The sequence below is a fragment of the Colossoma macropomum genome, unplaced genomic scaffold, assembly GCF_904425465.1.
Source record: "Colossoma macropomum unplaced genomic scaffold, Colossoma_macropomum, whole genome shotgun sequence".
Classification (NCBI taxonomy): Eukaryota; Metazoa; Chordata; class Actinopteri; order Characiformes; family Serrasalmidae; genus Colossoma; species Colossoma macropomum.
In genome coordinates, this window is record NW_023496050.1 from 1,655,772 (window position 1) to 1,672,046 (window position 16,275).

Here is a 16,275-nt window from a genome sequence, read left to right on the forward strand (position 1 = left end):
ACAGCTGGTTTATTGAGCTTTTACCTGGCTTTTGCAGTCAGCTGATTCCCAGCATTCTGTTACTTCACTGGTTTGGATGAATTTAACCTCTGAATGTGCTGTTAAGCAGCTCCATGCAGATAAACTGAGTACTATTTAAAACCTTAAGCCTTAATCTGCTTACCATTTTAAAATGAAAAATGCTGTAGCATCTGTGGAGTAGCAGGCTGAATTGATCAGCAACATTTTCTTATTTTGTCATTACAGTTCAGGTAAACCAAAACAAATGAAAATCTGAAATAAAAAGTATAGAAACATCTAAGTAAAAACATTAAGTGTTTATGTAAAATTTCTGCTTTTTGACTGTTGATGGTTTAAGGATGTGCTGATAAGAATATTCTGCTAACTGGAGAAAAACAATACAAAAAAAAAACAGTAAGTCACTTCGTAACAGAAACAAATATATAACTAAATACAACTTGCTGAAACTAAGCCATATTAAAAAGGTTCAAATGTAGATGACATTCTGTTAGATGGCATCTTTCCTATAGGGAATAAGTCATCAAACAAAATTATTTGTAGACACTGGAGGGCTTACAAACAGGGAAAAATAAGGCGTGCATATTCAATGTATATACAGCGTCTTACAGGAATCAACAAATATCTTTCAATATTTCATTAATTTTTAGAATTGGTACTTTATAAGCAGCCTACAGTTACAAAGTGAATTTCTATGGAAACCACTAAACTATCCAAGCTATTAACAGCCTCTACATTTGCAACCGTTGTGTTTGCCTTTAGAGGGGATTTTGGGATCTGATTTTTTTCCAATTTTGGATCAAAGTGGGCTTTAGAACACCACGATTCGCCATTCCACCCACCAGTGTAAGTGCTATAATTTCTGACCACCAAAACAGCAACAGAGTACAAAGGGGCAAAAAAGGAAGTGGATTATTATTGTTATAAAAAGGCAGCAAAATAAAATTTGACCCAATGTATTCATATTAATATAAATATGGATACTATTAATATTAACAATAGAATAATAATCTGTTATTATTGTTTTAATGTTATTATTGTTTTCAACTAAAAATACTTTCCAGCATCCTTGCCTAATGGTAAAATTGACAAACCCTTTTACAAACTGCCTGAAAAAAACAGACAGGCAAAATGGTAGGTAGAGACAGGTAGAGTGCTTAGTTTTCTGTTTCTGGATACTACTACTAATAATAATACTAATACTACTACTACTACTACTACTACTACTACTACTAATAATAATAATAATAATAGTTACTAAAATAAATAAATATGATTAGCATTGGTTGAGTGAGTATTACATTGTGACTGTAATTACTTAATAAGACGTTTATTAAGATTTGTCCTGCTCTTGGTTCCTGCAATGATAAAATGGACTCAGTCGGGTGTTTCTGCTATATTAGAATGAAAATCTGCAGCCACACCCGCCCTTGACCGGACACCACATCAATAAATCCGTCCAACAAGGACTTTTAGTGTGAAACAGTTCTAGGACACTAAACCAGACGAGACTGGCGCGCGCTTCCCCTGGAGGATGGAGCTACGCTGAGCGAGCCGCAGTGAGAGAGTCTCCCCCTCTGGCCGTGTTCTGTTTGGAAGCCCACCCTCTTTTTTCCTCAGGAATGTCCTGACTTTCAGTTCGACAGCAGCCACAAAATGTCGTCGGGGGATGGTAAGAATCTGATTTCTCCTAAACTAAAGTACAGCAGGTCTGCAGTGCAGCGTGTTTAGAGTTAGAGGAGTTTATATATCAGTGTAAAGGAGCGACGAGCTGAGGAGCGCTGAATAGTGTAGATCAGAGACTTACACAGTCAGGCCTCAGTCGACTCAGCAGAAACGAGCGGAGCAGTTTACAGAAATAACCCGCTGATTATAATGTAGCTCAGAAGAGTCTGACTGTAACTCACTCAGTATGAAGACTGAACACAAGTTCAGACAAAGTTTCTTTAGCCTCTGGCAGTCCAGGTAGTGATGCGGTGTTGTGACAAGGGTGTATGTTTTAACCCTTTCTAATCCAAGGTCTTTAGTGTACTTCAACAATATGATTTAAGATTACATCATAACACTATATTATATTATATCATATTATATTATACATACATACATACATACATACATACATCATCTAAACCGCTTATCCTTCTGGGTCGCGGTGGGGTGCTGGAGCCTATCCCAGCTGTCATTGGGCGGAAGGCAGGATACACCCTGGACAGGTCGCCAGTCCATTGCAGGGCAATATTATATTATATTATATTATATTATATTATATTACATTATATCATATTATATTATATTATCCATATCAATAATGTGTCATTGATTAGCAGAATTATATACAGTAACTGTAAGGGAGAACACGTTGTTCAACAGTGCTTATACGTGAACTTCTTGCACTCTCAGAGCCCCTTTATTATAAATTTGCAGAAATTGTTTAAAGCACTCTATTTATGCCTGTGTTTGACTAAATCCCACTAAACTGACCAGAAGGCTGTCTCTTATTGACATTCTTGCATTTTGTTTTGATTCAATTTTGAACTCAGTATTTTCAGTATTTTATCTGTGATATTTTTTCTTGCATTCGTAATGTTTAGTGTTGAAAGAAAAGACATATAAATGAAAATATGTACATACACATATTTGAAGGATTTTTGGGTGAATGTTTGAAAATGCAGTCACAGGCCTCAGTGTTCTCCATGTTTTAGCATTAATCACACAGCTCACAGCTTAATCACCCATTTAGTCCATTATAGTAGGTGGTCCCAACTCTAGTGCAGAGGACACCCTGCTCTGCACAGGTTCAACCATTTCCAAAATAAACACACCTGATTTAGCTCATCAGGTAATTATCAAACCCATTCAGAGCTAAATCTGGTGTTTTGGGACAGGGGATACATGAAACTATGGGGTTTCTGCAGGCTTCCTTATTGTGGTTGTAGCATATAAATTCATACTATATTTTATCATTTTAAGTTAATTTACTCTATTGCATCTTTATTGCATCTTTGTGTGTTGAAGGCTATTATAAAATATCTTAACTTTGTCAAAATCACAATCGGAAATTTTATGGTTACAATGTTTCCAAAACATGTTGTAAAATCTGTAGTTACAATATTCCTAAACATTATAAAAGGGCAAAAAATGAAAATGCATCAGCAAAACCAATCTTTGGTTTTTGAAGGTTAATACTGGGGTTTCAGTCTATGTAAGTTGAGGAAGCTGATTAATAGAATGTGGGATGAACAACATAGCATAGTAATTATAATTGTCGTGATAAATTACATCGTCATATTGTGCTTTTCAGAGTATATCTTGAATATCGTTAGTACTTCGTTGAACAACTGTAGATGGAGCTTAATTAGCCCTGTTTTCCTGGATTTAGTCAACTGCAGTATGTGAAATGTTCAACAAAATCATTTGTGCTCAGTTTATGAAACTTTTTTTTATTAATTTTTTGAGTGATTCAACTAGCAGATGTCACAAAATATCATGATATATTGTCTATTAAGAAACTTCCCTAAAAATATATTGAAGCCCACTACAAAAATAATGTATTCGGTGTTATAGAAAAACAAATAAACTACAGTAAAATAGCATAAAAACAGATTTTAATTCTTTCATTTAATCATTACAGGTCTTGGTCTTGAGTCTTTTCATCTTATAGAATGTTCACATATTTGATATAATTTCTGATAAAATATTTGAAAATATGCTTATTGATAGTTGCAGCCCTAATTGTTGAGTTTAGTGGAATGTTTTTAGACTGACAGACGCTGTGCATTATGCTTTATCACACACTGCATTACCAAAGCAAAAAATAACGTACCTTATTCTTGTGGTGCAGATCTGTCACACACCCGGAGGAGGAACAGTAAGGATTTACTTCCCCCAGGTAAGTTACTCTGCATCTGCATTGAGACTACATTGCACAGTTTGCATTAAGGTCATTGTTCTATTGTTGAATAAATTTAATAATTAATTTTGCTAGAACAGGGAAATAAAATGTTTTTGACCATCCAGGACCAGATTTAAGGAAACTGCACACTGAGCCAGAAGCATTTTCTAGTGTCACATAGAGTAGCACATCATAGGGCCTGTTTTTGAAGTCAAAGCACAAGTGCAAAAATAAGGCACTGGTGCGTGTGGGTGTGGCACATATATTTAAAATGGTAAATTAATGTAACATTTATATATAAAATATATGTATGCATTTTTGTGTTCTACAGACTGATTTATTTCAAATATCTAAACTTTGTTAAAATCGCAATGTGAAGTTTCTGTGGTTACAATTTTGCCACGTTCCCAAAATCTGTGAAACACTCAAATGTTTTGGTCAGTTGCTTCCTGAAAAGTTTAAAAGAGAAAAAATGAAAATGCATCTGCAGATTCAGTGCTTTGGTTTCTGAGGGAAATTTCAGGAATTTCATTCTAGGCAAATTTATTAGGTTGGTTAATAGAACTTCTGCAATGGTATAGAAAAACAAAGAAACCAAAAAAAAAAAAAAATCTGATTTTTAGTTCATTTAATCATGAACAGATCTTGGTCTCGAGTTTATCTTATCCTTACAAAATATTTACATTTTCAAGATGATATTTGATAGAATACTTGAAAATACCCCTATTTTATAGTTGCAGCCCTAATTGTTGAGTTTAGTGGAATGATTTAGACGAACATGTAGATACTGTATATTATGATTTACACTGCATTAGCGAAGCAGAAAATAACGTATCTTATTCTTGTGGTGCAGATCTATCACGCTCTCGGAGTATGTCGAGTATGGACGAACCTCACAGCTGTAAGTTACTCTATATTTGTATTGGTACTATGTTACATTCTTTGCTGTAAGGTTGAATGTTCTGTTGTTGAATAAAGTAAACAGTACCTCAATTACAATTCCAATATCACAGTTCAATATTACAGTATTATAATTTAAGTATATTTGTCTGATGCATCTGCTTAATAGTTAAGATGTTCTTACTGTATATGGTATTTTGTTTTCCTTGTTCAAATTTGATGCATTACAGTCATTAAAGATTAATTGAATCAGGGCTGCTAGAACAGGACAATACAATGTTTTTGTAGATTCTTAGTATTCATCCATATAGTTGAACTAGGCAGTAGAGTGACACCTGAGAAAGACCTGTAGTTATTCTCACCTGTGAAGAACTTGATTAAAGAGTACCAAACTCTCTGTGAGCACGTTCCGTAAAACACACTGATTTGCTGGGGATTATATCAGCCATTACTCAGGCTGCCTCTAACCCCGATCCATCCTTCAGTAAAACCAGGAAATCATGTCAAACCCTGACAAAGACGGTTAAAATTTGAAGTATACTTTAAGGATAATAAGGACACATACAGCAGTTTCAATGACAGTTTTATTCCAATTGCTGGGGCTACACAATGATTAATGTAAGAGTAGATATGTGCCGTCAGCACCACATATAAACAGATTTCTCCACTCTTGCTGCTACATAAAAAGCAGTGGGTTGGCACAGATAAATGGAGTGCACCTAAACTTTCATGCAGCTAAATTTATTTACATTTAGCTAAAATAAACAATTAAAATAAATTATCAAGAAGAAAGGTATATGTTGGGGAATGCACTAAATGTTATTCTTAAAGAGTAAATACACCCTAAGACTTTTTTTTTTCATTACCAGCTGAAATGCACTGCTCTGTAATACTAAAAATATATCAGCCTTGCTTGAAATATGAACACATCTTGCAAAACTGTAAAAATATAATTTTTATCGTGCTCAGTTTTGCCTCAGCAGCACCCCTCTGGTTCAACCCTGTTATAGGCGCAGATGACTTGTTTTCGTACCAAAGTACAATGACATGTCACAGTATACAAATCAATCAAACAATGTTGCTACCCCCTGATGACGCCCTACTAATATGAAAGCACAGGAGCCTAGAGTGAGGAGACAAGAGACCACACTCATGCGCTGAGCTAAGTACCCCCAGCACCACCTCACAACGCTGCAATTTGCCAGATGTCTTTGCCAACTGTAAATAACCCAATTAATCTGAGCTTAATTTGTAATGAAGATCTTATGATTAGCACATTTATTGAAAATGTTCAACATATGAGTAGGTAACCGGAATGACTGATTAAGTGAGGACTTGGGCTACGTTTACACAGCAAGTGAAAGTGGCCCAAATCCGATCTTCTTCCTCAAATGTGACACAGATGAGTCATCTGTATGGCAGTGTGAACAGCACAAAACACATTGAATCTGACAATTTCAATTCTGATTTGAGACGTTTTCATATGTGGTACTGAAATCCATATCCGATCTGCGGCAATGCGACTCAGTCTGAACAGCCAGATCGGAATTCATGCTACTTTTACGTCAGTCCAACTCGACATTTGCCATAATTTCGCACTGCTGAGACTCATAAACATTTAGTCTGATGTTTCTGTACCAAAACATTAGAAGAGACTCAACCGCTCCATGTTTGAAGAGGTTTAGAATGAACCGGCCGAACGCGGCCGGAGGAGCCTGAGGCTGCAGCGTCAGAGAGCAGTTTAAAGAATCTGAGGACTCGAACCAAAGAAGCGGCCGTGGCCGAATAACGAGCCCTTTTTACGGCGAACTCGAACACACTGTGGGTGATGAGTCCAGCTGTCAACCACTGGAACTTCATAATCGCTCCTGTGATGCTGGCGAAGACGAGACTGAAAGCTCTGGGAGCGATAGGCCATCATGACTGTTTACCTCTGGACGAGCACGACCCGTGAAGCATTGCTCTTTTGCGCATGTGGGTCGGTTTAGGAGCTGATCTGTTCAGACTGATGTTGCATACAGGTCACATTTAAAAGACAGTGTGAACAGCTAAACAAAAAAATCAGATTTGGTGAGAAAATCAGATTTGGGCCACTTTTACGTGCTGTGTAAAAGTAGCCTAAAAGTCTACATAAAGCTACCAGTGTTGCATCCAATTCACGTTTCCTTTCACATATCTAACCCTCAGGCACTGCACTTACTGAAAAGAAATCAACAGCAAGCAACACAGGAACTACGGAAAGCAAAAAGGTTCAGGAAATGTTAACGTTTAATGGCCATTGTTGCTGACGGTGTCAACCTTTTATCCGTACAACCTTTCTCAAAATGGATCTATGCTAAACAGATTATTAGAAGCTAGCTGTCATGGTTTTCGGGAATGTTGTACCACACTGACACCTCTCCCACTCGCTGTTAATCATTTTCTGGCACTACATTAACTCTTCGGCAACTTCGATCACTGGCTTATACTGGTAAGGCTCAAGACACACTGCCTGATCAGAAACACCTTCCTTCAACCTCCTCAACCTTATAAGACCTCTCAGTTGCAAAGTTGCCGTTATAATATGTCACATGTAGCTTCTATCTATGTAATGTTATATATATATTTTTTTTATATATTTAATTTTTCCCAGGTTTTTGTCTCAATATTTACAATGCCCTTTTTGGTGAGCTGTAAATGCTTGTGTAAAACTGTGTCCTATCTATGGATGGCAGGCACAGTTTGGTTTAAAAAAAGCATTTAACACACCAGACTGATCATACAGTGCTGCTGATTTGAGCCTGCTGCTTTCAGTTTGTTATACAGCAACACCAGTGGATCATTAGGATGCGTACAAACAGTGAAACTTCCTTTCTGTCTGCTTTTTCTGCTTTTGTCTGATCTGTAGAACATGGCCTCATATAATTTATGGGCAGAGCTGAGTAGCATGTGGATCCCCTTGGCTACAAGATCAGGTGAAATGAAGTCAATAGGAAAGGAGGTCTCATTCAGATAGTCTTATGGAGTCTAAAATATTCTTTGCTTAAATTTCAAAACACATGAGATATCTAAATATTATAGTGGTTTAATTCTAGTATCAAGGTAAAATATTTTAGAAGTCTAGGGCCTCTTTTTAAATCTAGAGCTAAATAGTCCTCACACCATTCCCGTTACCAGTTCTGGTGAGACAAGTCAGGGTTTTTTTTTTCCGTCTGCCAGGCAACTAAATCAGAACCAAGAAATACTAGACAACTATAGACAAAAGTGTCTGAGTAACTGCTAACAGGCTAACAACTATATAAACACCTCAAAACACTAAGTCATTCAATTCTGTGCTCTCAAATTTCACCCCTAGAATGGGTTAAATTTCAGCTTTCTGTTACTCTCTCACCGATCGTTCGACTTGTCTCCCTTAGACATGAGTTTTATTGTCTACACTTGTATCAGCAAAACACCTGTTATTTGGAATTGATCCTTCACTGTTTATATCTGTAGCCTAGAAAAATCGCAAATGAACAGAGTTTAAGGCATAAGCAGAATCAGGCGCATATATGCTATATGGACAAAAGTACTGGGACACTTACACATTACACTCATGCAAGCTTTTATGGTGTCACATTTTAAATCCATAGGCATTAGTACAGAGTTAGTCCCCCCTTTGCAGCTATAATAACTCCCCCTCTTCTGGGAACCTTTTTGCAAGATTTTGGAGTGTGTCTGTGGGAATCTTTGTCCGTTCATCCAGAAGAGCGTTTGTGAGGTCAGACACTGATGTTGGACGAATGGGCCTGGCTCGCAGTCTCCATTCTAGTTCATCCCAAAGGTGTTCAGGTCAGGGCTCTGTGCAGGCCAGTCAAGTTCTTCCACACCAAACTCATCCAGCCATGGCTTTATGGACCTTGCTTTGTGCACTGGGGCTCAGTCATGCGGGAACAGAAAATGGTCTTCCACAAACTGTTCCCACAAAGTTGGAAGCATAGAATTGTCCATAATATCTTAGTATGCTGAAGCATTAGGATTTCCCTTCACTGGAAGTAAGGGGTCTAGGCCAACCCCTGAAAAACAACCTCATAGCATTTTCCTTCCTCCACCAAACTCTACAGTTGGCACAATGCAGTCAGGCAGGTAACATTCACCTGGAACAAACTCAGATTCACCCATCAGATTGCCAGATAGAGAAGTGTGATTCGTCACTCCACAGAATACATTTCTACTGCTCCACTGACTCCAGTGGCAGCATACTTTACACCACGCCATCCGATGCTTCGCCTTGTACTTGGTGATGTAAGTCTTGCATGCAGCTGCTTGACCACATAAGCCCACTCTGTAACTTTACGTGGTCTGCCACTTTGTGACTGAGTTGCTGTGGTTCCTAAATGTTTCCACTTTTCAATAATAACACTCACATTTAGTCATAGAATATTTAGGAGACTTGTTGCAATGAGAATCACCTAAGAATGACTCATTTCACAAATGTTTGTAAAGTCAGACTGCAGGGCTAGGTGCTTGATTTTATATACCTGTGGCAATGGGACTGAATGAAACACCTGAGTTCAGTGACTAAGAGGTTTGTCCCAATACTTTTGTCCATATAGAGTACATCTAAAACCCTAAAGACTACTAGATTAATCACATCATTACATCCAATACCCTCAGTTAAATATGTTTACCTGTTGCTTCTTTACTGTGTCAATGCACATGATGGCAAAAACGGCAGTAACAAGCTGTTCCATGCGCGTTTATCTGCATCTCCTAGTAATGGGAGAGCACAACTGTTTATGCGAGTCGGGTGAGTTCAGTTCAGTTCAGCAAGATCTTAGAAGTTTTGTAGTGTGTGAGCCCCAATATTTCAGTCACCCAATAAATCTACAGGAACCAGTCAGATGGTGTGAGATACCCAGTCTTATTATGATCTGTTAGGACTTTAAAAGTCATGTAGTGTAACCAAGGGGTAACCAAACTGAATTTATCTCATCTGTTCTTTTTTTTTTTGTTTTGAAATAACATAGGATGTGGTGAATAGCTACATCATTAAGTCATCCCACCAAACGATACTGTGGCCCTGAGCACGTAACAAACTGTGTCAAACTGTGACCATGTAGAAATGCCCCTGGAATGGGTATTCTCTAATTGTTTGGCCCTACAGTGGAAAAGATGTCCATGTTTTTGGAAAACTGATGAAGGTTTATGACATTTACTGATAAGTTTACCAAAGCTTTTCTGGCTCACCAACTTCTACCATCACACAGTGTTTATGCAAAGCTCAACCTCAGCAGTATATTATTGTCCTGTGCACATGCTTTCACTGTGTACAAAGAACAGGGTTGGGATAGCTACTGAAAAATTAGTATCTAGCTACTTTGTAGCTACTTTCCCAAAGCTACTTGAGCTACTTTTCTAGAAAAAGTAGTGGCTACTTTTTAGCTACTTTTTGAAAAGTAGTGCACTACTTTTTTGCTACTTACTAAGTAACTTACTAAGTGTGATGTTAGAATGTTTGTGAATCTCCACCTGACACACCAAACAAGCTCAACTGATAGTGTGAACAAGACACTGCATTTAGTCATCTGCCAGAAAGAAACATACAATTGAAAAGCTGCAAATATACAAAAAATAAGTTGAATTGTAACCAACAATCCAACTTACGTAACCAAAGGTGTAATATCCAACAAAAATTTATACTAAGAAAAAGCCACAGGCCATCATTCCAGTTTTTTTCCTAACAAAAATCAACAAAAATAACCAAATACAAACCAATTTTGTGCCAAGCGTTGTCAAATGTTGAAGTAAAATTGCTCCAATTTAAACATTTCAGCAAGATCTGTACAGACATGACATTCAGAGTCCTTTGTGAAACTTTGTTAAACAGCAACACAGCAAAACAGCCTCAAAATTCTCATCAGTGACTCTGTTTGGGGTGAGAGTCAGGCCTGCGCAGCTGAGTAATCTCACCACTGCTGCAGACTGACTAACATTCAGTCTGCAGCAGTGGAGAGATTACTCAGATTACTTAACATTTGCTGTAAAATCGTTATAACACACAGTTCTAACACAGTTTTCACAATAAATTGTCTTAAACACTGGAGTTGTATAATGTATAACTGCTAATTCACCAACATTTAACACTGAAGACTGATGCACAGACTGCTGGACACACAGCAATGCAGATAACGAAATGGCAAAGAGTAGATGAACATTGATCATTTGGAGAAGAATGGACTTATCTGCATTTATAAACAGTCAGCTGGTTTCCTCATACATTTAATCTGCAAGAACTCGCAAAGCTGAAATCAGTTTCTCGTTCTCCAGCTTCTCCTTCAAATTCTCCCGTTCCACCTTAAATGATGCAGCAGTACAATCTGGCATCTCAGGCATAATTTAAGGTGGAATGGGACAATTCAACTGAGAAGCAGGAGAGTGAGAAGTGACTTCAGCCTCGTAAAAAGCTGAACATTGAGAGTCATTTTACAAGAAACCCGAGATGTGAGAGAAGTGGCTATAGCTGAGCTAAAGAAGAAAGTAAGTCTGTTTATATTATATTTTAGCCTTTACTAGTACATCAGCACATGCTGAGACATATTCACAGCCAAGACGGTAAAACGGACATAAATTGCTGTGGCTGGGGGCTCCCGAGTGGCGCAACCGCCTAAGCGTTGGCCCTATCATCAGGAGATCGCCAGTTCGATCCCTGGTGACGCTACAGCCATCCGTAGCCGGGAGTCCGAGAGAGCACAATTGGCCTCGCTCTCTCTGGGTGGGTAGGATGGCCCCTCCTTCTCCCCCCCATCACTCAACGCGATGCTAGTCAGCGCAGGCGTCTGTTAGCTGACGTAACAGATCTGGCGGTTGGCGCTTTCCTCCGAGCGCGTTCGGCTGTCCAGTGACGTTGCGTGAGCGGCAGTTCGAAAAGAAGCGGTGGTTGGTTTCACAGGTCTCGGAGGAAGCCTGTGTTAGCCTTCACCCTACTAGCGTTGATACCATCGTGTGATTGGGGGAGTCCTAACTAGCGGGTGGAATTGGAAACGACTAAATTGGGGAGATAATTGGATAAAAAAATAAATAAATAATTATTGTGGCTCCCAAGGTGGTTTGATTTTTGTTGAAAGGACAAAATGGCTCTTTTCAATATTTCGTTTGCGACCCCTGAGCTAAGCCTATTAGCGAGGAGTGATCAGTGTGTGTGCCCATTTGCTCAAACTGTCCGCGACTCAGTCGGGATTGCACAATCGCCACGAGCCCAGTTAACAACCACATTCTGTGGTTCAAATTCTGAGCGGATTGCCTGAAGCCTGTAGCAAAATTGTAGTGAAAATTATCGCTATATCTACACAAACTTTGTAGGCACTACAGCTACTAGCTACATTTCCTACAACTGTAACGGCTACAGTTATTAGCTACGAAAATGTGTAGTTAGTTCACAATCATTTATGACCACCAAAATTGAAAATGGGCGTGAATGGTGTTCGCATCCTACCAAATCCATAATATGCCATCATTATTCCATTAGACTGCATTTGCACTGTGACAAAACTAGAGCCCTAAGCATCTGTTGTAAAATAAATACTAGCATAATTTCTACATAGTTTAGCAAGTATTTTTTCACCTTAATAGAAAATTAAACAAGAAAGCCATAAATGAAACAGCTTGTTTTCATGTTTGATTCTTAATTTTTTAAAGCTGAATGTTGATAGAATGAATTATAACTGCATTTTGAAACTGATTGCCTTATTATTGAATTGACTGCAATTATTGAATATTTTCTCTTTCATTGTCTAGTTTCTGAACTGAGGATTGTTTTGCTGGGGAAGAACAGCTCAGAGATCAGCAGAGTGGGAAACTCCATCCTGAGCAGAGACGTGTTTGATACTGAAGCTCCTCCTCCTTCAGTAGAGCAGCACAGTGAGAGAGCCAGAGGAAATGTGGAGGGAAGATACATCACCCTAATCAACACTCCTCACCTGTTTGATCCTGATATCTCTGTGTATCAGATCACGGTGCGGATTAAAGAGTGCATGTCTCTGTGTGCTCCTGGACCTCATGGTGTTGTGCTGATTCTACAGCCAAACGACTTCACTGAGACAGACAGCAGCCGAATTAATCACATCCTCAGCTCTCTGTCTGAGGAGGCCCATAAATACACCCTGGTTCTGACAACACAGAACAAAGAAACTGGCACCAGTTTAGATCCAGTTCAGGAGAAGATCATACAGAAAGTCATCACAAAATACAGTAACAGACATTTAGAGTGGATTAATTGTAGTTGTGCAACTTTTGTGGAAATGATAGAAAAGATAGTTGAAGAGAATGGAGGGAGCCTTATCTGTGAGGAGTTTGAGGAGGCTTCAATTGCTTTAGAACATTATCATACAAAAGAGCAAGAACATGAAGAAACAGAAGAACTACAAGAGTATGACCAAACAGAACTGGAGGAACGTGAGGGGACAAAACAGCAAGGATTTGAAGGTGATCTACCTCAACAGAAGCATGAGAAAATTAAAACAACTCTAATGACCAGTGTGACCAAACATTTCAGTGGTAAGTAACAATGTTTTACTCCCTCTGGTTATACTTCATCCACCTAAACTGTCACTTATGAGATCCCCCAAAAGTGAACCTTTGTTGTTTGTTATCTATATACTGCACCTTGGTAACATTATACAACATTTCATACCTAGATTTTCTTTAGCACTAAATCTATTTAAAAATCTACCTGTGAAACACAAAGAAAACAAAACAAAAATCCCTGAAACAAATTTATGAAGCTCAGTAGTGACAAGACAAAATAGTGTCATTGGTTCCAAATGGAACACTTAATTAATATGGTCCTAAAACACAACTCATCAGTGATATAGCTGTCTCCTTTTCCTCTGTGGATAACAGTAGCGTTGCACAGGTACTAACACCATATTGGTATTGGCACCGATACTGGCACTTAAACACAGTGTTGGGTATTTGTGATGAGGATACTGATACCGGTGTCCGATACCACAAAGCAATGTCTGACGTGCACACGCTCTGCTAAGTGTTACATGGATTTTCACAAGTAGATAGAATTTAACATCATGTTGGTGGTGTGGGTTGACAAGCAGCAGTAAAAATAGCAAATTTGTAACACCAGTATTTCAAGTAGTGGGTATACTGGTCGGAGGTTTCCCTAAAGTATTAACTTCACCAGTATGCAACAGATATGCCATTTAACAACAAACAAACAGTGTAAACATTCCGTTAGCCCTGTCTGTGGTGCATCCCCATCAGTCAGCTGCATCACAGCAGCAGTGCTTTGTTTCAGTCAATATGATAAATCCACTGAAAACAGTTGTTAATGATGGTGTAAATTATGTTAAGTTTTGCTAATCCCCAGCATGACTGACCTTTGGAGATGTAACATGAGTGTATGAGACAAATGACTCTGGATTTGAAATTTGGATGTGAAACAACATCCCACTCTGTTTTTGCCAAGCCAGAAAAGCTGTTGTGTGCTTACATGTACAAACCATAGGTTGATCACTATTTTACATATACTTCAGTTGTTAAATATGGCTTTTGCTATATATAATAGTAAATAGTAATTATATACCTATATAGTAAATTAACACAAAGAGGTTGTCGTAAGCGCATATTTTGGGGATTGAGTTGTTGGGCCTCACATATTAAGAAGGGAGAGTAACACTCTAGCACAAAGCTGGAGAAAAGCCACAGGAGTGAAACTGCGTAAAATACTTTGAAAACAGCTGCTACAGTGAAACTGAATTTTACAGTATGGATTTTAAGCTGCAGGGTCGCAACAGTAACTGTGCTGTTTTCTGCATGAGCATGTTTCACACACAGGTTTTTTCTCTGCCATGTAGGGTTGAACTCTATTCATGAAAAGTTCATTATCATGCACTTTAAAACTAGCCAGATTTGTCTGGATAACCACAAATCTAGCTAGTTTTAAAGTGTATGATAATGAACTTTTCATGAATAGAGTTCAGTTTATGTCCCAGTATTTTTTTAAAAGTAACAAAATGACTGTTGTTTTTTGTTTTTTTTTATTTCTGTCTAATCTGAAGGAATCTGTACTTTACTTAAAATTATTCAAATTAGCATTTAGATGATCACAAAACATGTAAAATGTCTGTTTCCACCTTTAAAATTGTGATTTTGGGCTATCCCAGCTCATTGATATTGAATTTCTCTATGAAATATATTAATTAAAATCTTCCAGTGACAACATAATTACAACGTTAGGTAGTTTAATTAAATGTTAAAAGAATAATCTTTTACCTATTAATTTATTTAATATTAGAAAAAAGTCATTTTAATTTATGTCCTGCATTTTATGTGCAGCCCTGTTAACAAACCATGTTCCCTGTTATAAAAAAATGAAACATTCCTTTTAGTATAATATGTACAGTATAATATGTTGCATCATCTTGTTTTCTGCAGAATGACTATCAGACAAATAGTTTTGGCTGCATGGGTGAAGCTTGATCATTCAACCCTGTTACCAAACTTATTTTTAGAAAAAAAAAAAATATATATAAACTAGTTAGCATGCAACATGCGTACCGTGTAAAGCTAACCACTCCTGAAGGCTGGTTTATTTTAGGCTAAATTCACAACCTTGTATTATTTTAAATGAATATGAAATGAAAATGTCTTGAAACAAGCCTTTGAATAAAATGTTTTAATCAAAACAGGTTTTTTAGTCTGAAAACAGTTAATTTTGTAGATTATGTTACCAGAAGTGTCAATTTAGCAACGAGCGACACATAAATTACTAATACAAGAAAAAATGCTCTGAAAATTAAAAGATTGGCTAATCATGTGGCAGCGATGCATTGCATAAAATTATGCGGTTATGGATCAGCAGCATTAGGTTATGTTCACATCAACCATCAGAATGGAGAAAAAATGTGATCTCACTGATTTTGATTGTGGCATGATTGTGCCTGAAGAGCTGTTTTAGTATTTCTATAACCACTGATCTCCTGGGATTTTCACACACAACAGTCTCTAGCGTTTACTCAGAATGGTGCAATAAAGAAAAAACACCTAGCCAGTGGCAGTTCTTCAGATCTAAATGCCTTGTTGATGAGAGAGGTCAACAGAGAATGGCCAGACTGGTTCAAGCTGACAGAAAGTCTGTTGTAACTCAGATAACCAAGCTGTACAATTGTGGTGAGTGGAAAAGCATCTCAGAATGCATAACACATCAAACCTTGAGGTGGATGGGCTACAACAGCAGAGGATGGATTTCATCTCTGTCTGCCAAGAACAGAAAGCAGAGGCTGCAGTTGGCACAGGCTCACCAAAACTGGACAGTTGCAGACTGGAAAAACATAACCTGGTCTAATAAATCTCAGTTTCAGCTGAGGCACACGGATAGTGGGGTCAGAGTTTGGTGCCAACACCATGAATCCAGGGACCCAACTTGTCTTGTGTCAACAGGCTGGAGGAGGTGGTGTAATGGGGTGGGGAATATTTTCTTGACACACTTGTTA

At 38.0% G+C, this 16,275-nt stretch overlaps 1 protein-coding gene across 1 annotated transcript in view; it reads left to right on the forward strand.

Moving 5' to 3' along the window:
• Window positions 1-4,766: 4,766 nt before the first annotated feature.
• LOC118804498 overlaps window positions 4,767-16,275 on the forward strand; it is a 43,639-nt gene continuing 32,130 nt past the window's right edge. Inside the window, exons 1-2 of the mRNA XM_036564985.1 lie at window positions 4,767-4,811; window positions 12,566-13,324. Coding sequence (XP_036420878.1) covers window positions 4,784-4,811; window positions 12,566-13,324 — 787 coding nt within the window. The 5' untranslated portion in view covers window positions 4,767-4,783. The remainder of the gene's footprint in view (window positions 4,812-12,565; window positions 13,325-16,275) is intronic.